At 39.5% G+C, this 23877-nt stretch overlaps 1 protein-coding gene across 1 annotated transcript; it reads left to right on the plus strand.

The window, feature by feature from the left end:
- Window positions 1-229: 229 nt before the first annotated feature.
- On the plus strand, window positions 230-2304 carry LOC124930244. Its single transcript, XM_047470602.1, has 4 exons — window positions 230-491; window positions 593-899; window positions 987-1236; window positions 2164-2304. Exons 1-4 carry the CDS (start codon window positions 230-232, stop codon window positions 2302-2304), a joined length of 960 nt encoding a protein of 319 aa, XP_047326558.1.
- The last annotated feature ends 21573 nt before the right edge of the window (window positions 2305-23877 follow it).

Below are 23877 nucleotides of genomic sequence, written 5' to 3' on the forward strand. Positions count from 1 at the left end.
GAAGAAACACTTGGAATAAATCTTAACACAGAAGAAGATCCTCAAACTGTTTTAATCGAAAAAAGTTTAAATGATTTAGAACGAGAAAATCTAACTAAACTTTTAAAAGCAAAAAAAAGATGTTTTTGCATGGTCCTATAAAGATATGACAGGCATTGATCTAGAAATCATCCAACACCGCATACCACTTTACAAAGACGCAAAACCGGTGAAGTAGAAGCTCCAAAGAATGAAGGCAGACATCGTGGACAAGATCAAAGAGGAAGTTCAGAAACAGCTCGACACGGGATTCCTTGAAGTGGTAGATTACCTAGAGTGGATCGCCAATGTAGACCCAATCGCAAAGAAAAATGGAAAGATCCGAGTAGATGTAGACTATCGTGATCTCAACAAAGCAAGCCCTAAAAATAGCTTCACACTACCACACATCGACGTGCTAGTAGATCATGCAGCAGGCCATCAACTCCTACCATTCATGGACGGATTCTCAGGTTACAACCAAGTACTGATGGCTCCAGAAGACAAGGAGAAGACAACGTTCATCACAGAAGTCAGAACATTTTGTAATCAAGTCATGTCTTTCGGGCTGAAGAACGCAGGAGCAACATATCAACGAGCTGCCACAATGATTCTTCACGATATGATACACAAGGAAGTAGAAGTCTATGTCGACGATATGATTGTAAAACAAAAGATCGAGAAGGGCACATCCAAAATCTTAACAAATTCTTACAATGCATTAGGAAGTTCCAACTTTGGCTCAACCCAAAGAAGTGCACATTTGGTGTGACAGCAGGAAAGATGTTAGGCTTCTTAATCACACAAAGAGGAATTGAGGTTGATCCGAGCAAGATAGAAGAGATCACGGCAATGCCACCTCCACAAAGCGAGAAAGAAGTGCGAGGTTTTCTTGGAAAGATCCATTATATAAGTCGATTCATAAACAAGTTGACTATGACATGTGATCCTTTGTTTAAACTTTTAAGGAAAAATGAAAGATTCGTCTGGGATGACGCTTGTCAAAACGCATTCGAGAAGATAAAGGGATATCTCAAGGATCCTCCTATTCTGATGCCGCCAAGACCAGGAGTACCGCTAATCCTATACTTAACAGTCACGGAAAACGCAATGAGTAGTCTACTGGCCCAAGAAAATGAGGAGAAGATGGAAGTCGCAGTCTACTACATAAGCAAGCGCATGACAGGCTACAAACTTAATTACTCGCCAGTAGAAAAGGTGTGTTGGGCCCTAGCTTGAGTCACCAAGAGGCTAAGACATTACATGCAAGCCCACACAGTCAAGTTAGTATCAAGACTCGATCCAATTCGTCATTTATTCTAGAAAACGCTTTTGTCTCCAAGATTAGCTAAGTGGATGATGATAATATCAGAGTACGACATCGTGTACACAGTTCAAAAATCTATCAAGGGGAGCATTGTAGCAGATTTTCTCGCAGACCAACCAATCGAAGTTGAAGACGAAGAGGAGTTAGCATTCCAAGGCAACGAAATGATGACTATTAACCCTACAACCTGGAAGCTATTATTCGACGGAGCTTCAGGAAAACAAGGTTATGGCATCGGAATACTACTCATCGATCATATGGGAACATACAACCCAATCTCAGTCAAGCTCGAATATCAAGTGATGAACAATGAGGCAGAGTATGAAGCGTGCATCTCTGGCTTGAAGATTGCTCATGAAAAAAGAGTGAGACGTCTAGAAGTAGTAGGAGACTCAAACTTAGTCATTTCACAAGCTAATGGTGAATGGAAAGTCAAAGGATAGAACCTCAAACCCTACCATCAACACTTATCGACTCTAATGGAAAAGTTTGAACATGTAACATTCACACATGCTCTGAGAAGTCAGAATCGATTCGCAGACGCTTTGGCCACGTTAGCAGCCATGACGCAAATCCCGGGAGGAATCAAAATCAAGCCTTTGAAGATTCGTCAGAAACAGAAACGAGACTTCGAGAAGTGGATGATTGCCAACACCGAAGTGGAGCCCAAACCTTGGTTCGAACCTCTACAGAAGTACGTTGAGCATAGAGAGTATCCTTCACACTTCCAAAAGAAAGAGAGAAGATCTCAACGCCAATACGCAACCAACTACATGTTACTCGCAGTAAAGCTATATTGACGCTCCTTTGATGGTCAGAACATGTTATGCATCGACCAGCCTCAAGCATCACAGATTATGGAGGAAGTACACGCAGGAACATGTGGCCCACACATGAACGGATCAGCACTCGCTAAAAGGATCCTTCGCTTTGGCTATTACTGGCAGGACATGGAATAAGAATGTGTAGAATATGTTATGAAGTGTCATCAATGTCAAGTTTACACGAACTTGAATCACACCACAGCATCTCTACTTTACAATATGACTTCACAATGGCCATTCTCGACATGGGGAATAGATATCATCGGAAAAAATATCCTCACGCTTCAAATGGACACGAATTCATCCTTGTAGCTATCGATTATTTCACAAGGTGGGTCGAAGCTCAATTATACAAGGTTCTCAAGTTGTCACATGTTGCCAAGTTCATACGCAACAGCATCATTGCACGTTATGGAGTTCCTCAAGCCTTGATCTTAGACAATGGTGGATACTTCCGAGGAGAAGTACTCAAAGTACTAGATAAATACAGTATTGAACACCACAAGTCCTCACCTTATCGTCCTCAAACGAATGGCACAGTAGAAGCAGCCTACAAGAACATCATCACCATCATCAAGAAGATGACTCAGACGTACAAAGATTGGCACGAAAAGCTGTCATACGCCCTCTAGGGCTACAAAACAATCATTCGAACGTCAACAGAAGAAACTTCGTTTGCATTGGTCTACGGAATGGATGCAGTGCAACCTATCGAAATCGAAGTACCCGCTTTAAGAGTTTTACTCGAGATGCAAGTAGTGGAAGAAGATTGGTGTAAGTCACGGTACAATCAACTAGCCCTTATGAAAGACAAGAGGTTAGACGCATTATGTCACACGCAAGCATACCAAAGAAGAATGACTAAAGATTTCAACAAGAAGGTGAAACCTAGGAACATTCAAGAAGGCGATTTAGTTCTAAAGAAGAACTTACGGATACTAGACCCTAGAGGGAAATTCCTAGGTTGAGATATTAAAATCACCATTTGTTGTTCATCTAGACTCTTGTCTGAATTGCCAATGCAAGAACAAGAATGTACCGATTCTATTAAATATACCCTGAGTATAAAAAGAGCCCAATGCCTTAGAATCTGAGGCAAATTGACCTCCAAATTTGAGAAACGAGATTCAGCCTCATGATGCATGGTTGAAAGACTAAGCATTCGAGCGAACAAATCTCTCGAAAAACTTAGGGCAAAATGTCAAGGCAAAAGACAAGTCCCTAAAAGTGACAACATGAATCTCAAAAATATCGGTTACATGTGGTTTCCTCTCGACACACTCTAAGGAAGAAAGTATAGAACCGATTCTTGAAAGTATTTCAAGACCGTTGAAAAGACGCTAGTGCATTGAAAATTAAGGAAGTCTAACTTCGAACTTAAATCACTAAACAGAGTTGTGATTAAAAAGTGTTTCGCTAAACTGACCAGCGATACTTAGATTTATAATAATCACTAAGCAGAATTGTGATTAAAAAGTATTTCTCTAAACTGACCAGCGATACTTAAATCTATATGATCACAAAGTAGAATTGTGATTAAATAAGTATTTCGCTAAACTGACCAGCGATACTTAAATTTATAATAATCACTAACCAGAATTGTGATTAAATAGTATTTCGATAAACTGACCAGCGATACTTAAATTTATATAATCACTAAGAAGAATTGTGATTAAATAGTATTTCGCTAAACTGACCAGCGATACTTAGATTTATATAATCACTAAGAAGAATTGTGATTAAATAGTATTTCGCTAAACTGACCCGCGATACTTAGATTTATATAATCACTAAGCAGAATTGTGATTAAATAGTATTTCGCTAAACTGACCAGCGACACTTAAATCTATAATAATCACTAAGCAGAATTGTGATTAAATAGTATTTCGCTAAACTGATCAGCGACACTTAAATCTATATAATCACTAAGCAGAATTGTGTTTAAATAGTATTTTCGCTAAACTGACCAGCGACACTTAAATCTATAATAATCACTAAGAAGAATTGTGATTAAATAAGTATTTCGCTAAACTGACCATCGATACTTAGATCTATAATAATCACTAAGCATAATTGTGATTAAATAGTATTTCGCTAAACTAACCAACGACACTTAAATCTATAATAATCACTAAGCAGAATTGTGATTAAATAGTATTTCGCTAAACTGACCAGCGATACTTAAATATATAATAATCACTAAGTAGAGTTGTGATTAGAATAATCATTAAGATTTTTTCGCTCCATTTGAAAAGCAAGACAGACATAATCACTAAACAGAGTTGTGATTAAAATGACTATTAAATTGCTCAATGAAAAGAGTAATAAATAATAAACACAATCAGCAAACTGAGTCAAGATGTGTACTCATGTACAATCCAAAGACTAGGCGAGGCGTGTAGAAATATGGTCAAAACCACCAGGCTCGATCTACACGATCGATAAACCAAGAGCGATGCATATTCTAAATAAAGGTGAACCGTCAACAAGTAGATGGTAAACTGACTTTGAAGAATAAAGAGTGAATTATACGGGTCTCCCGAGAGACTCGTTAAGTTTGTTCTCTTTTCATTCAAGGAAGCCAAAAATAAACTATAAATTGAGTGTTTTCAAAACGCAGTGTCTATTTTCAAGCTTGGACATGCATTTTTCTAAACCGAGTATTTTCTACAAATTTTGTCCAAGAGGGAAATTCTGTAGACACTCATTTTTCACACCTAATTTTATAGTTTATGCTTTTCATAAATCTGAGTCTATAAAATTTTCTCGAATTCATTCGCGGATTCATTGCACGATTTATATTAAAGACGATTATTTTTAAAACAATTGAGTTTTTGAAAATAATTGATTTTGGATTCTTAATAAAGTTAAGGTAGTAATTTGTCTATGTTAAAACACTTAGAGAAGTTATTATACTTAGTGTTAGATAAAATTAGATCGGTTAAATAGAACTTAACAAAAATAAATCTCTTGTGCAGGAACAGTCAAGTTACTCAACCGTTCAAGCAATCCAACCGAACAAAAACCTGACCGAACAAGAAGACAAGACCGGTCAAATCAGAAGGCCAAAATCATTGAACATTCGGTCAATCTGAAGTTATGGAAAAAACCGGAAGTCATCCGGTTAACATAAACAGCCGACCAGTACAAAAATATACTTCGAGTATCTCTTGGGGATGATACCGAAGGGACAGACTTCAATATTGCCATATTCATACAAGTCTGAAAACAGTATGCATGCTGCAGAAAATCGTCCGACAAGATCTTTCCACTTCAGGATAAATCAGAGGTGCAATCCTTCAGGTACAGGAAACTGTCCAACCGACAGCTGCCATATTGAGTAAAAGACAAACCTAGCCGGTTTGACCTATACACTGAAGCCTAGACCGCCAGGTCTGAAGCCTAGACCGCCAGGTCTGAATCACTGAACCTCTGCTCAACCAATCAGATTCAAGGAAATGAAATGTGACCGTTGGCACATTTCACCTATAAAAGAAGGAGCTGAAGAGGAGTAAATGCAGTTACCAGTTCCAAGAAGCTTTCAACAACCTAAGTCACAAATTGTGTTTTATCTCTCAAAAGATTAAAAAGCTTAAGTGTGTATTTAAAGTGAGATTACAATTTCGGTGAGAATTGTACGGGTGTTATCGAGCAGAAAATAAGTCTCGATCGGATTGTGTTTGTGTATTCATTAGTGAATATCCTTCTCGCGGTTTTGAGAAGAAGGGGTGACGTAGGAGTTTCATCTCCGAACATCCATAAAAACCTGTCTTGTTATTTACTTTCTGTCGGCTTTACATACTAACCGACCCTGTCTAAACCGACTTATTGAATCCCAAAACCGACCCAACAAACTCCAAACCGACCTTATCCAAATCTGGTTCTGTTTATCCTGTGTATGTGCTGCTTCAACCTGAAACAAACCACTTCCGCACTTGAACTCGGTTCAAGGGTTTGTGACAGTTTGTGTAGTATTGAAACCCCGGTGTTAATCTCTAACCGGATTAATCACCAACCTTTGAGTGAAACGCGCTAACCGGCCAGACCCCGGTCCGCCAGCCGCGATCTAGATCCTAACAATTGGTATCAGAGCAGTTAGTTTCAATACTCAAGCAAGCATGTCGTTTTGATAGGCCCCTAATGCTAGAAGGTGACGACTTTGCCAAATGGAAGGCACGCATGCATTTGCATTTAATCACCATGGATGACGAGATGCAGTTCATCCTGACCGAAGGACTAGTAAGGATTGATAAAGACAGAAAGGACTGGACAGTTGAAGATAGGAGAAGAAACAATCTGGACAATCATGCCAGAAACCGCATCTCTAACGGTTTGGATAGGAATACGTTTTGTAAGGTCAGAGATTACAAAACCGCAAAGGAAATATGGGAAGCGGTGATTCAAATCCATGAAGGGAATGAAAGAACCAAGGAAAACAAGATAATGGTGGCTACCCAGAAGTTTGAAAACATCAAGATGAGACCGGGAGAAACAATGAGGGAATACAGTGACCGGTTCACAGATGTGATAGACGAGCTATCAACTCTTGGCAAGAAGTATGACAACAAGGAAGTCATCATGAAAGCACTAAGATCTCTTCCAAGTGCATGGGACATAAAGACAATGGTGATGAGGGAATCAAACTGTCTAAGCAAGATGAAGTTACACGATGTATTCGAAGATCTTAAGGCATATGAGTTTGAAATGAGATCTAGGACTGAAGATGAAGTCTTAGCCTCAACCTCAACCAGAGCATTGGTCACATCCACAGAACCGGCTGTCCCTGCACCGATCAGAACCGCTGAACAGTTCACCGAGGATGCCATGGCAATGCTTGCACAGAAATTTGGCAGATTCATGAAGAGAAGCCAACCGACAAACAACAACAACTATAACTACGGTGATAAATCTAATATTAGATGTTATAATTGCAATTGTTTGGGACATTTCAGGTGGGAATGTAGAAAACCAAGACGAGATGACCGGAAACCGGACGATCAGAATTACCGAAATAACTATCAACAAACCGGTGAAGGAAGTGAAGTTCAGAAAGCACTGATAGTCGATGATGGAGGAAGTTTATGGGTTCACAGTGATAGTGATGATGAACTCACATGCCTCATGGAAAATGAGGAACAGGTATTTGACTCTCCCTGTGAAGAATTCACTAAAGATGAGTTGTTTAATGCACTAAATGATATGGTAGCAGAGTATAAGAACCTATTAACATTAATACCTACTCAACTCAACTTTAGAACCAACCCCATAGTACCTACCTTGACCGAACCAAAAATCATCCAACCCAATAGAATCCTGGAAACCGAGATAGCACCTGAAATATCCTCTAAGACCAAACAGTTCAAGGACTCAGTCCAAGAACCGACCGAAGAGGATGATGCCCGAATCCAATATCGAATAGCCGCATGGAAAAGATCCAGTAACATGGTGAACCAGATGTGTAACTACAAAAGACATCTCAAATGCAAATTTGGTCTTGAGTACAATGACAACGACTCTGCCAACCGGAACTATTCAGAAAAAATAAAGCTTACAAAAGGCAACCTTCCTTTTGGAAAGTTCGTCAAGAGCTCTTTAACCGACGATGAGGAACTAAGTGCCTCATATCCGGAAGACGAACTAATCTATGTAAGTCCAACTAACTCCGGAAAATGGCTTCACCCTGAGAAAATGATAGCCAATCGGCCCAAAGGTAAGAAAGCCGAACCACATAGGTTAAACCAAAGACCACCTCCGAATAAGGCACCTTTAGGAAAGCAGAAAGACTCCAAACTGAGTGCAGGAAAACTAGCTAGAACTATAACCGAGAAAGTTGTCCACCTTATTAAAGTCTGGATACCTAAGGGACTAATCTCTTATGGACCCAAGTAAATGTGGGTACCAAATAGTTGTAAATATGTATATTTTGCAGGATATGAAGAAACGGCTAGGAAACTCCGAGTGGTACCTAGATAGCAGTTGCTCTAGACACATGACTGGGAACAACAATCTTCTAACCGACATCAGAATAGAAACCGGTGCAATGATCACCTTCGGTGACAACTCAAAAGGTAGAACTGTGGGCAAGGGTAAGATTGTCCATGGTAATTTAACAATTGATAATGTACTCTTAGTTGAAAACCTGCATTTTAACCTGTTAAGCATTAGTCAAATGTGTGATACTGGATACACTGTAGAATTTCTTAAACATGCATGCTTAGTTAAAAATTCTCAAGGTATCATACTACTAACCGGAAATAGGTTAGGAAATATATACAAGGTAGATTGGAAGAATAAAGTAGAATACCCTGTTTGTATGGTGGCTAAAACTGATCAAACTTGGTTGTGGCATAAAAGGTTGAATCACTTAAACCTGAAAACTTTAAACTATATCCGCGGTAAAAAGCTAGTTGAAGGAATTCCTGATATAGTATTCAATAAGGATAAGGTCTGTTCAGCATGTCAAATGGGTAAACAAACTAAGTCAACCTTCAAGAGTAAAGGACACATTCAATCTAACCAATGCTTAGATCTTCTTCACATGGACTTATTTGGACCGATTAAGGTCATCAGCCTAGGAGGTATGCTTTATACTATGGTAGTTGTTGATAATTATTCTAGGTATACATGGGTAATATTCTTGGCATCCAAACATGAAACCGCATCAAGTTTGATTACACTGCTTAAACGTTTGCAAAATGAAAAATCAACACGCATCAATAGCATTAGGAGTGATAGAGGAACCGAATTTACAAATAGTACACTAAATGCATTCCTTGATGAATCCGGTATTAGACACGAGTTGTCTAGTGCTAGGATTCCTCAACAGAACGGCCTGGCCGAGAGAAGAAACCGTACTCTCAAGGAAGCCGCAAGTTCCATGATAGCCGATTCGAGTATTGCTCAGAAATTCTGGGCTAAGGCTATCAATACTGCATGTCACACACAAAACCGGTCTCTGATTAACAAGTTCCACAACAAAACACCATATTAAGTATACTTTGATAGGATTCCTAACCTTAGGTATCTTAAAATTTTCGGTTGTAAATGCTACATTCACATAAATGGCAAAACCTACCTATCTGCTTTTGATGCAAAATCCGATATTGGGATCATGTTAGGTTACTCAGCAGTCAGTAAAGCTTATAGAGTGTATAACACTAGAACTTTAACCGTGGAGGAATCACTTCATGTCGTTTTCGATGAATCGGTTGAAAGCAAAACTGCATCATCCTTTGATCTACACAACAGATTGGAAAACAACAATATCCATTCTGATAGTGAAGATGAGATTCCGGTTTTTAGACGGTTTGTCCATGACCAAATGGGTAATGATGAAACCCAGTCGGATCAAGCTGTCACACGGCAAGAAGCTGACACCTCGGTTCAAACAGAGGAAATCGGTCGGTCTGACATCCCTGTTCAGCCTACCGATATGTCTATCCTTGATCAAGTAAACGGTGATTTGGTAGACACTCCTGAACCGAATCTCAAAAGGAACACAAACCATCCTCCTGAGCTAATTATAGGTGATCCTTCAGAACTCGTTCGAACTAGGCGACAAATTCTGGAGGAATATTTCAATTCCGCTTTTATATCCCAGATTGAGCCGAAAAGAGTGGATGAAGCATTGTCAGATCCGGATTGGGTTTTGGGAATGCAAGAAGAGTTAAACCAGTTTGAGAGTAATAAAGTCTGGTACCTAGTCTCTAGACCAAAGATCAATCGGTCATAGGAACAAGATGGGTATTTAGAAATAAACTCAATGAAGACGGTTTGGTCACGAGGAACAAAGCCAGATTAGTGGCACACAGATACAAACAAGAAGAAGGCATTGATTTTGAAGAATCATTTGCCCCTGTAGCTAGGATTGAAGCCATTAGGATTTTTCTGGCTTTTGCTGCTTTCAAAAATTTTAAAGTTTTTCAAATGGATGTCAAAAGTGCATTTTTGAATGGTGAACTACGTTGAACAACCACCCGGTTTCAAAAATGCTGACCTGCCTAATCATGTATACCGCTTAAACAAAGCACTGTACGGTTTAAAGTAAGCTCCTAGAGCTTGGTATGATACACTAACCGCATTTTTGATTAAACATGATTTCACCATCGGTTCGGTGGACAAAACACTATTTAAATTTGAGAAAAAGGAACATATCCTACTTGTTCAAATATATGTAGATGATATCATCTTCGGTTCAACCGATCCTAAGCTATGTGAAAATTTCTCAACATTAATGACTAACAAATTTGAGATGAGTATGATGGGAGAATTAAGCTTCTTCCTAGTCCTTCAGTTTAAGCAACTCGATGGAGGAACTTTCATCAGTCAACCTAAATACACAAAGGAACTTCTAAAGAAATTTGGGATGGATACATGCTCGTCAGCCGCTACTCCAATGAGCTCATCGGTCAAACTGGATAAGGATGATAACATTCAGGCAGTAGACCTGACAGCTTACCGAGGAATCATCGGCTCTCTCCTATACTTGACAGCAAGTAGACCGGATATACTATTTGCGGTCGGTGTATGTGGAAGATTCCAGGCTAATCCAAAACAGTCTCACTACACAGCCGCAAAGCGAATCTTGAAATACCTAAAGGGAACCCCTGAAGTCGGTATGTGGTATCCAAAGGACTCATCTTTTAACCTCACAAGTTACTCAGATGTAGACTATGCAGGTTGTAAAGTTGATAGAAAAAGTACCAGCGGAACATGCCAATTCCTAGGTGATCGGCTTGTTTCATGGCATAGCAAGAAACAGACATCGATTGCCACGTGAACCGCAGAAGCTAAATATCTGGCAGCCGGAAGTTGATGTTCACAACTTCTGTGGATCCAACAACAACTGAAGGACTTCGGTATCACAGCTGAAGAGTCCCCGATATTCTGTGATAACACAAGTGCAATAGCAATCACATACAATCCGGTTCTACATTCTAGAACCAAACACATCGACATAAGGCATCACTTCATCCGGGAACATGTCATGTTGAAGCACATCCGGCTGGAATACGTATCAACAGAACAACAAGTAGCCGATATCTTCACAAAGCCCCTGCAGGAAGCTAAGTTCTCTCACTTCAGAATCATACTTAGTTTAACCGATATTAATCAGCTTATCTCTAGAAGTATCTAAAAGGGAAAATCGGTTCGGACAGACAAAACCGGTAGTTCCTCCTAAATTGTCGGAATCCGAATTCACTAAAGTACCTATTGAAGAACCGCTTTGTCTATTAGTTAGAGTAAACCGACCCGTTACTTAGTGCATGCACCAATTAACCGCATCGGAACAAATAACTGAAAACCGACCGGTTTGGAAATAATATACTACGGATTATTTGGCCTCCGAACAAAAGTGGAATAATTATCTGTGTTTAGGTTTATCTGTTCTGAAAAGATACTTTTTCAAAGAAAAATGGTCATACCTCAAAAGGCGTGAAGATATGATATCTTTCACCGTCCAGGCCTATGACTCACATCCTAGGTTGTAGACATGCTTATTTCATGCAATTTCTTTTATCCTATGGTCAATAGAATACATGAACTGTCACCCACTGGATAATACTATCACCCCTCTACTAATATATAACTTAGGCAAACATCAGACAAAATATTCACAAGTATCAACGTATCCTCTCACTAAGACAAAAATGTCTCAGTTTCCAAACATTCTTCAAGTTGATTTCGATTCAGCTCAAAGCACAGAGCACTATGAAATCTTCAAAATGATTAAGTCACTTGAAGATACCGGTCTAAAATCTTTCCTAGATGACAAACATGTCATCTTCCCCGAAACCGTCCTGGAGTTCTTCTATAATGCCAGGGTTTTCCGTGGTACCCCTCATTTCGACACCCTCATTCAATCTAGGGTCGGAGGGACCGTGTTTGATTTTTCGGAAAGTGACTTCGCCAGATACTTCGATCTTCCGAAGCAATGGATCACTGATCTGAATGTCCCGGCTGGACTAAAAGCCAAAATTTCCTTAAGCTTCTCTCGGTCAAACCATCCGGTCAGTGACCACGGTGCTAGGTCATCATTGAGGGCTGAATACCAGCTACTCAATGATATCATCGGTCGTGGCATCCTAGGCAAGGATGTGACAAACACCTATTGTGCTACAGCTTTCAATATGATGGTCGCTATCACAACAGATACACCGGTCAACTGGTCTAGGGTGTTATTCGATGTCCTGATCTGGATGATCAGCATTCGCCAAACCAGCCTCATTCCCTAGATCAGCTGCCTACTCATTGATCTCGTTGTTCCACTTTGTCCGGGTGAAGGACTAAATCAGGCCCAGGTCATAACCAAGGAAGTTGCCGACTCATTCTATGAGCGGTTTGAGAAGGCATGGAAGAGGAAGAACCGACACCTCAACTCCTCTGGCAATTAAGTCATTCCTTCCTACAATCGGTCATTTTGCTGCACGAACCGGTTGTATCGATATGATCATTTCGGCTTAGACTATGTTTCTTTTCGGCTTCAACTATGTCCCTTTTGGTTTCCTGTATTTCTCTCATTAATGAAAAGTAACTTTTAACTTCCAACTACATGGGAAATTACACAAACTTAGTTACTTTCTAACTAGATTCTCCACCTCGAGCTCCACAACCGGTCAAAAGTAACTCCTTCCCAAGGAGTTTTGGAAACATAAATATTCTCTTCATAAATAAGACAAAACTGAATTTCAGCATTAAATGCCCCCATTTTCCCTCCAATCTCAAATCTATATAAGGGACCCCATCTTATCAATTCAACATACCTCCAAACAAATCAGAATCCCTTAAACTTTCTCTCTCTTGACAAACTTTGAAAGAATGTCGAACCGCACACTAAGAAACTATCTATGCATCGACTTCAACTCCGTCCTCACGATTGGGGATATTGAAGTAAAGGAAGTCCACTTTGAATCCCTAATCGACACCGGCCTTCAGGATTTTCTCGAAGAAGCCGGACCCGTTTTCATTCCAGAATTAATGGAATTCTTCAGAAATGCTATCATATCCGTTGATGCCATTATCTTCATGGTGAAAAATCACCATTATGTTCTTCGCGAAAGCGAATTCTCCGGGATGTTCAGATTGCCCACTGAAGAGTTCTCTGATTTCCCATCCCGGGTAGGCAGTGCAGCGGCTGAATATGCGCAATTTTTCTCCGGAACCGAAGTACCGGTGGAGAACCACGGTTTGAAGACCCGCCTTGCCCATCACATCTAACTCCTTCACGAGATCGTCAACCGATCCATTATCTGCCAATCTCCGAATCAACACTATTCAATGAAACTCTTCGACATGATGACATACATCATCAGCAACACCCCCATCAACTGGTCATCGGTCATCTTCAATAACCTGAAGACAATGGTCGAGACACAGAAAGGTTTCGGGTATGCTCCTCACATTAGCAGGTCCCTTCGTACACACAATCAACATCTTGGACCGGGTACCCCGGTGTGCTTCTCAAGTGTCCTCCATCAGAAAATGGTGGTGGACAGATTCAATAGAATGGTAGTTACATAAGTTTGTTCCTTTATGTACTGTAAACCGATTGTGTATCGGTATCTTCTATGTCATTCCTTTTTAATGAAATGATCACTTAAATCAATGTGCTCAAAATTCAGTAAAGTCCAAAATTCGGCTCGGAATTGCGAAATTAAAAAAAAAAATCGGTCTAAAAGTTCAACCGGTTAAACATAATTCGAGTCATCTCCGGTTAAATAACAGTCTCGTAAATAGAACGGTCACACCACATAACGGCCTCTTCACGGTTAAATAACCGCTTCATAATCGGTTACAAGAACAAACCGCTTCATCACTGGTTAAATAACCGCATCAAAAGCCCGCTCAAAGTTTCCCGCCCATCACTTGCCGCCCGAAGAATTTTGGAGGGAAAATTCCCGCCCAATCCTGATGTGACGGTTCGCGGCGGTTGAAATTCCAACCCGCGACTATAAATAGGGTCCTTAGACATTTTCTTTCATTCTCACGCGAATCGGTTCTCTCTCTCTAGCTCTCAAACCTTCAAAAACAATCAATCCTTCGATCTTTCGTTCTACTCTACCTACAATGGGTCGCGACTCTATGTTGTTCACCCACATCGTCCAAGTCGACTTCGATGAAGTTCGAGCGATTGGTTCGGCGGAGGCAAAGCGGGTGTTAACGCAGATTTCCGAATCCGGTCTCGAACATTTCTTGACCGGACCATTCGTCTTATATCAGGATGCGGTCCACGAATTCTTTCAAACCGCCATCCACACTGAAGGGACGATAATCGCAACTATAGGCGGTCAAACACTCAAACTGACGAAGGAGTCGGTTCCTGAAGTATTACATCTACCATCCGAGGGGAGCGACTTCTTGGTGGTCACAGACGAGGAAACTTTCTGGGCAGCTTGCCGGGATCTTTCAGATACGAAGGTCCCTATCGCGGTATTCGGTAAGAAAACCTCACTTAAACCGGAATATAGATCGTTGTGCGATATTTTCACCAAATCGGTTCAAGCACGAGGAGGCAACTATGATAGCCTCACCCGGATAAAAATTGAGATGATTGCCGGTTTGGTCAACGACATCAAAATCAACTGGGTGAAGGTGGTTTTCACAAACTTATGTGAGATGGTAGATCCGACATCCAAACGGTCATGGAGATACGCCATCCCACTCGGTAAACTGATGCGTCATTTCAACATCAACACCGGCCCTAGTGTTTTCCTCGCCCCCAGCAAAGTTATAAAATCCCATCAATTTATTAAACCGGAGGACAAGCAAGGCAAAAAGAAGGCCTCCGGTTCTACAAGCGGCCGAAAGAAGAAAGCATCTAAAAAGAAAATGGCTCGGGTCAAAGAAAAATCCGGAAGCAAGGGGGATAAGCAACCAACTGGATCGGCTAATCCGCAGTCCGACACCCTCAACACTGAAAACTTGGCATCCAGTTCTGACCGAACCGCTTCACAACACACCGGAGACGATCAGACTGGCAAAGGGAAAGGACCGTTGGTCGAAGAACAATCGGTCCGACATGATGATGTTGATGTCGGCTCGAACAGACAACAGGGGGAAGATGATTCCGCGGATGAAGACACCCAGCAAACGGCCGAGGACCTCGTGAACCGAATCATGGAAGAAATTCATGAGCAGGCTCACGCAGCAACCGACGTCTACTATCAATGGGCCCTAAACCGGCACGAAATATTCTACAACAACATGCTATTGGATCTGACAGTTCACCGGAAATTCCAGAAGCTGGTTTAGATGGAGGCGGAGGTAGTCAACCTCACAAAGGCTCAGAGCGTCATGACCGCCCTACGACGAAGTAGGATGGTCGAACCGCATGCTCGGTTACTGGGGCTCACCGAACACATCCGACGTCTCCAAGGAAAGCATATCCCAGGAACAGCGGACTCTCAACTTGAGCTCTTGGTGTTGGACATGTTAGCGGTCAAAGAAAGGGAACTGACCGAGGAGATGGCACAGCTAGAAGCAGAGCCCGAGCACCAGGAGACGTCGAACTTCTCCAGATCCCCACCTGAGGATGATGGCGGTCCGAATCCGACCGAAAATGAGCATTTCTCTCCTCCGCTGGAACAGGAAATCAACAGCACCGAACTCAGGACGGGTACACCGCTCACCGACCAGCGAGTCTCTGTTCAAACCGGGGATTCGGTACCGACTATAACGGAAGATAGGGTAAAGAACCTCATCGAGGAATTTGTTAATACCGCGATTCGACCGTGGCAAAAGAAGACCAAAGAAACCGCAAAGAAATCCATCGAGATGGTTGAGTCGACAAATAAAGAGCTAAAAACCGCGGTCGGCCGGATCACGTCCGTTGAAGACAATTACGGCATGACCGATCGGTTGTACAGCGGCTATATTGACAGAACTAATGCATTGGAGGAGGCAACTAAGAAGATGGTGACCGACCTCGCTCTTGCCAGCCAAAAGGTCGGTATGCCAGAACAATCCCAAGTAACAACCGATCAAAGGATGAAGAAGGTTGATGAGGATCTGGCTCAATCCGGTGTCCAAGCCGGCTCTACACTTGAGAGGGTGGTAATGCTTGAAGAAAAGCATGCCAAAACCGAGGCTGAAGTAAAGGCGGTCACAGAACAGGTGGCGGAGTTGATAGCGGCAAAACTGGCAGCCGATAAGGCACTTGAGGAAGCAAATGCGCTCGCAGCCCAAAAGCTTCAGGATGCCTTGGACGAGCAAAACCGACTTCAAAAGGAAACGACGGAGGCAGATGCGAACATGGCCGCACGTCTACAGACATTAGAAAACATGGGACCGGCCATAGTGGTTCAGCAAAATGAAGATGCGGCTCGACTAATCGGTCAACAGACTGCATACAATGATTTCGCCGAGGCTCATCACAAGTCCAAAGAGACTGCTCCCCCGTCCGGTCCGACTACAAGGAAGAGAAATAATTCTTCAAAGAGGGCGGCGGTTTCAAAGTTATTGGACAGAGTTACTGACACGGTTATCGACCCTCCAATCAACTCGGCTTCGCAGGAAAATGTAGATCTCTAGGACGAAAGCGTACCGCTAACCAAAAGACCGCGAGGTCTTGACGTAGCTCCAATCATATCATTTGCTCCACCGGCTTCTCCTCTCACCGGCACTTCAGGCGGTCGAGGATCCTCATCCAGGCCGATTCCAGCGGTCAAGGGAAAAGCAACTGATGAACAGTTGGAAAAATTCTTGCCGCTCAGATCGAAGAAATAGGGGCTTTCTTTACTTATATTTCTTATGTTTACTTTAGTTTAACTTTCTATATATCAAGTATTTTTACCTTAGTATATTTTATATATATCAAGTATTTTTGGAAACCGGCCTACATTTGCATTTTTACATAGTTTTGAATATTTTAAATAAAATAATTAAGAAGGGAGAAATTGTTAGATAAGATAAAAGATAAAATTTTTCCAAAATTTTTTCGAAAAATTCTCAAAGTCAGTTTCCAAAAATCCGGCCAAATAAACCTTTAAAAACAACCGGCCTACATTTGCATTTTTACATAGTTTTGAATATTTTAAATAAAATAATCAAAAAGGGAGAAATTGTTAGATAAATTAGATCGGTTAAATAGAACTTAACAAAAACAAATCTCTTGTGCATAACAGTCAAGTTACTCAACCGGTCAAGTTACTCAACCGGTCAAGCAATCCAACCGAACAAAAACCTGACCGAATAAGAAGACAAGACCGGTCAAATCAGAAGGCCAAAATCATTGAACATTCGGTCAATCTGAAGTTATGGAAAAAACCGGAAGTCATCCGGTTAACATAAACAGCCGACCAGTACAAATAGATACTTCGAGTATCTGTTGAGGATGATACTGAAGGGACAGACTTCAGTATTGCCATATTCATACATGTCTGAAGACAGTATGCAGGCTGCAGAAAATCGTCCGACAAGATCTTTCCACTCCAGGATAAATCAGAAGTGCAATCCTTCAGGTACAGGCAACTGTCCAACCGACAGTTGCCATATTGAGTAAAAGACAAACCTAGCCGGTTTACCTATACATTGAAGCCTAGACCGCCAGGTCTGAAGCCTAGACCGTCAGGTCTGAAGCCTAGACCGCCAGGTCTGAAACCTAGACCTCCAGGTCTGAATCACTGAACCTCTGCTCAACCAATCAGATTCAAGGAAATGAAATGTGACCGTTGGCATATTTCACCTATAAAAGAAGGAGCTGAAGAGGAGTAAATGCAGTTACTAGTTCTGAGAAGCTTTCAACAACCTAAGTCACAAATTGTGTTTTATCTCTCAAAAGATTAAAAAGCTTAAGTGTGTATTTGAAGTGAGATTACAATTTCGGTGAGAATTGTACGGGTGTTATCGAGCAGAAAATAAGTCTCGATCGGATTGTGTTTGTGTATTCATTAGTGAATATCCTTCTCGCGGTTTCGAGAGGAAGGGGTGACGTAGGAGTTTCATCTCCGAACATCCATAAAAACCTGTCTTGTTATTTACTTTCTGTCGGCTTTACATACTAACCGACCCTGTCTAAACCGACTTACTGAATCCCAAAACCGACCCAGCAAACTAACCTTATCCAAATCCGGTTCTGTTTATCCTGTGTATGTACTGCTTCAACCTGAAACAAACCACTCCCGCACTTGAACTCGGTTCAAGGGTTTGTGACAGTTTGTGTAGTATTGAAACCCCGATGTTAATCTCTAACCGGATTAATCACCAACCTTTGAGTGAAACGCGCTAACCGGCCAGACCCCGGTCCGCCAGCCGCGATCTAGATCCTAACACTTAGAATATTCAAGGTTTTATTTAATTTTAACTACCTTGGGTATTTATAAAAAAATAAAAAATAAAAATATTATTTTACAAAATATATATTAGCGTTTTTATAAAATTTCGTTAGGTATATTTTGTTTTCTTTTAATTAGATTAGTTGTTAGATTAGTTTGTTAAATTAGTTAGATTAGATTTTGCGATTTGATTTCTTGAATAAGTCAGTTAGCATTTTATTTATTTAATTAGAATTGTTCCTTAGAAATAGGAATAATTAAAAATAAATTTGTTTATTTGTGTTTTTAATAAAATCTTTTTTTGTAGGATAAAAGGGTGTGTAAAGGGATAACGGTGCAAAAATAAAAAGATAACGGTGTCTAAGTCCCTTCACAAAAGTGAGAGTTTGTGTAACAATTCTTTGTTGTACTAAGAATTCCCAGAAGTTGAAGACTTCAAGGTCCTGGGAATCTAATTGTCAATGTTCTGATTTTTTCAAAGATTTGCATTCTTAGGTGCAAATCCCGAAAGCTTTTGAATATGTTCTTCAAAAGAATCTCCCTATTTATGGTAGGTGGCCTTTACATGATAACCCTTTATCATGCCAAGAATATTCTAGGTTTGAAAAAACTACTAGTCTTATTAGGATTATTGTAGTTATTCATGTTCTTTAGTAATTGTCCTAAAAGCATATCTCTACCGAATGTTTATGCGACACATATCTACACTAGGAAATGTTTTTGGAAAAATGCCTATGTGATGTGTGTGTCATTTGAAGGTTGACACATGCATTCCCCAACGACTCCATGAACGGAAGCCCCATCCCATGCTAGATTTGTTCTAGTGAGAAGCATGTCCTGACACCCAACTCGATGGTGTAGACCTTTCTCACATGGATTAGATTCTAGGCAAGCAAAAACTCTTATGTCGTTAAAAGAGTTTTAGAAAATTACATTTGTTTTTTTTCTTTGCACTAAAGACAAATTTCTTCAGATCGTTTGTCAAAACCCTAGTTTAGACTAGGTGTATTTCACAAAAAAAAGCATCAAAACCTTCTTGGGTGTTAACATTCTCATTGGTAATTAAAGACATTATTCTACACACATGTTGTATAGACTTTGAATCGTTATAAATTATGAAAATAAAATTCTCGCATAATCCTCTATATTTGGATGCTAGATAATCTTGAGTTTGAATTGTCAGTTCATTCATCTTGATAGGATAGAAGTTTCAAAACTTTTTGTGTTGAATTGTCCGTTCATTCATCTTTGATGGGATAGAAGTCTCTAAACCTCTTGTGTCTGAATTTTCCATTTCTGTATCCTTTTTAGAAAGAAATGTCCCAATAAATCTAATATTGAAGAATAGAGGTGTGCTCTATTCTTCTCAATCTGGACGTCGTTATCTTTGACAACACCTCGCCCTGGCTTCGCCGCTGCTTTAGAAGACAAGGATTCGATGCGACAAAGAATCATCGAAGCATTGGCAACCTCTAGAATTTATTTCGAGACAAAAGGATGAAGAACATAGGAAGCGAAGGATGCTCCTCTATAGATATGGAAACGATTATCACTTGTAAATCAGTATTCGTTGATGCGTTGGCTCTGCGACCACCACATGAACCTTCCTCCTTATCCTTCAGATTCGGATGCACCCTCGCTTTGTCATGGAGGCGGTCTAGAACGTCGTTAAAGAACTAGTTGTCAGTTCTTTCTCCGACGACTAAAATATGAAGAATCCGGCAAACAGAAGTTTCATAATCGAGGCTAGACTCGACCTAGCCTCTTCTTATGAGTAGAATCAACTACCTAAGACTCTAAAAAATAATGTTAACCAAGCAATTCAATCAAATTCAAATATTCGTTAATTAACAAAATGAAATTTAATTAATAAATCTAACTAGATTCAACTTAACGTCGATGTTAGTGTACATAACCGACGTCTTACATGAATTATAACATCATAGGAACAAGAAGACCAACCTGAAAAAATAGAATCAAAGAAGAAATGGAACTGGAATTGACTTCGCCGAAATCTTCAAAGTTCACTGAATCACCATCAGCCTATTCTTCTTTTGGTTGCTTTACTCTCAAGTCACTCTCTCTCTCTTATTTCAAGTGTGTTTTTTAACAAAAGAAACAACCATCTCTCAATTAAATGAGGTAACTCTTATATGAGAAGTGATAGAGAGAGGGAATTTGGTGAGGGAATTTGGTAAGGGAATGACTTGGCATCACCTTCATTGGTTGGAAAATGTAAAAGTGGGAGGAAAGAGAGAAGAGAGAGAAATTATTTGATTTTTTCAGCGAATAAGATTATGCCAATTCATTCCCTCACCAAATTCCCTCACATAATCATTTCTCCTCTTATATATACCCTCGGATAAAGGTATATTAGGATTTTAAAATTTAGGAAAACCAGTAACTTCCTTAGCGAGTTGAACCGAACTAATTTCCTCTTGAGTAGCGCTTGGGCGTATTTTTCATTTGTATGTAACTAGTCAAGCTACACTTTGAGCCTTTAATCCGTCCAAATGGTTAAATTTAGACCAAGTTACACATTTTTGAAGTTATGCCTTTTCTAGTTTTGGTTTTCTGCCAACCTAGATTAACGGAGGCTTCTAATGGCCATAACTTTTGACTTAAACCACCATTGAAGCTGAGCCATAATGCGTTGCAAAGATAATCCTGTTAGCTTCCAGTTTTGTGTTGGAAGAAATCTTCAAGATGGAATGTAAGTACATGGAAATCTTGATGGGACGCCGAAGGTCTCAAAGTGAACACCTTGGCTTACAGACGACCTCACGAGGGATGTAGATCGAACCATGAGTGTTACTTGGTAATAAATGGAAGATAACTCAATGTCCTTTCCAATGATATCTCATTTTCTCAAAATAGTTGAGCCAATAAAAATATATAAATTTTCAAAGGAACCCTATGTTCTAGTTTTCTCTTGGAATAAAGGGGGTGAGCCTACATCGAGTTGTCAGGCTAAATTGACCACGTTAACCGTTGAATGGAGACATGGGACCAATGTAATTCAAACGGACTATGTCTCAGATTTCCAACCATAAGTCACAATTCAAAAACTAAGTACTTTAACTTTAGTTATAAATTAAACACCAAGGACATGTCTGGTTGGATCCTATCTTGGTCGCATAATCTTCTACCACTGATTCAGAAGGGTTAAGAGAGTCGAAGTTATTACGAATAGAAACGAACATTGTAGAGGACTCTTCAAAATTTCCAAAACATCTATGAACAGATAATTTCGTTGAATATAATAACCTAGGTGTATTTTTCAAGTTGAGGGTGCCTTAAAGATTCTTTAGCAAAAAAATAACCCAAATGTACCAAATTTGGGTGTTTTTCAAATATTCTCGCGCTTGGAATCAGCATGACATCAACGTGCGCTTTTTTGAATTCTTTGGAGCACCACTTGGAATGTTGACTTTTGTTGACTCAGTCTTGAATCGCCCAATTCAACTCAGTTTTATCGTTTATGCTCTTTTGAAGACCTCCTACACAAAATTGCTAACAACAATATTATACTCAAAATTCAAGATTTTTCAAACCGGTCAATCTGAATAAGGATATTATGAAACACGTATGCATTAAAACTAGAACTCTTAAATCAATAAATATTTTGAAATGGAGTTTGTTAACCTCCCTAAAATTCATAGCAAAGAGACATATACTTTCATTCTCTCTCATATCATGTGATCACTAAAATTGTTTTTGAATTAATAGAAGCTCATGAAAAGATTAAAGTCTAGCTTAAACTGAGTGGACATGGAAAACCGTCTTGCATCTTAAAAATATTTAAAATAGAGATTATTCAGACTCTAAGCAAACGAGTAAAAATCAATGAGCTAAGGTATCCATCAAAGGTTTAGACATTGAAATCACCATCAGACAATTAACTAGGCGTATTGATTTTGTTAGATATACCAATGATACTAGAAAAATGAAAAGATGATTTTATGAAGGTTGAGGAATTGAAATCACCATCGGTGATCTCTAAGTGTACTAATTCTACTAGATATACCATGTTTGTTAAAATATTTCTTGTGGTTGAGATATTGAAATCATTATATGCCTTCCACAAATTTTATCTTGAACACAAATGTATCGATTATATTATATATACCCTACGTATAAGATCACTCGAACGAAGAGTTTTGATGATTTATCTCTAAAAAATAAAAACACAGAAACATACGAAATTCAATAATAATACTCATCCAAAGCTAACCATTAGATTTAAAAAGTCAAAACTTACTTTTGAACTAAAAACATACGGTTATAAAGTGATAGATTGTGAGTGATCACTTGTATACGATTGAGAATTCACTTTCAATGACATGTTGTGTTGAGAAAAAAGAAAGGTGAGTAAGATTAATCTTCTTCAAAACAGTAAAAAACTTTGCCTAAGTCTTAACTTGTTGAAAATATTTTGATCTAAAGTTAACCACTCAAACGAAAGGTGTAGACACCACATTATTACACCCCCAAAATTAAATGAGTTTACCTAGTATAATATGATGATTATACTTAATTGTTGGATCAGAAAAAACAAAAATCATAAACACTTTTTATAATTGGCACAAAATGACCCTTGAATAGCGATTCATATGCCAATTTCTAAAAATACTCAAGTTTCAGATGATCCAATACCTTCAGATTCACCGGTTTGAAAATTATTAACTTTGAGTATAATATTATTGTTGGAGAGAATATATAGAACACTTATTTTTAGGCTTGTTCTAGCATTTAAATGTCACTTTTCATAAATAAAAAAATTGGAATTCGGGGGACCTGATACGTTCAGATAAACCAGTTCAAAAAAAATATGAATTTTGAGAATAATATTTCTATTTGCAATTTTGTGTAGAAGGTTTTCAAAGGGGAAAAAGTGTCAAAACCGAGTCAAATCGGTCGGGTTAAGACTGAGGCAATGAAAGTCAACACAAGGAGCACTCGCGCATCTAGACTACTTTAAAATGACCAAGTGACATTCATCCTAATGCTAGACACACCATATTTGAAAAGGCCCAAAAACGCCCGTTTTGGCATTGGTTTTCTTAAGGAAGTTCAACAAAGATCATCAACTTCAAAAATTCACCTAGATCACTATACTCGATGGTTTTAGATGATTTTTGATGTTTTGAAAATATTTAAGAGTCGTCTACAAGGTCTGTTTGAATTTAAATTCGAATGGAAGCTCTTAATACCAAGAAATCGGCGGTGCAAGAAACTGCGACCAAAATCGGATCAAACCGGACATGTTTGCAGTTAGAAATTTATAACTTGAATCATAGGACATCATAATTGGATTGCTACCTATATTTGGAAAGATAAGACACAATCCTATCTAATAGTACTAGTCCCGTGTCTCCATTCCACGGTGAAGATAGTCTATGCAACCCAACAACACGATGCAAGTACACAAACTTCA

Source organism: Impatiens glandulifera, chromosome 3, assembly GCF_907164915.1.
Source record: "Impatiens glandulifera chromosome 3, dImpGla2.1, whole genome shotgun sequence".
NCBI lineage: Eukaryota > Viridiplantae > Streptophyta > Magnoliopsida > Ericales > Balsaminaceae > Impatiens > Impatiens glandulifera.

Coding starts and splice junctions, on each gene's coding strand:
- LOC124930244 (XM_047470602.1), top strand. CDS start 230: ATGAAGGCAGACATCGTGGACAAGATCAAAGAGGAAGTTCAGAAACAG. Junction 492..592: donor ATTCATGGACGGATTCTCAG/GTTACAACCAAG, acceptor TTCGGGCTGAAG/AACGCAGGAGCAACATATCA. Junction 1,237..2,163: donor ATTACTCGCCAGTAGAAAAG/GTGTGTTGGGCC, acceptor TTTGATGGTCAG/AACATGTTATGCATCGACCA.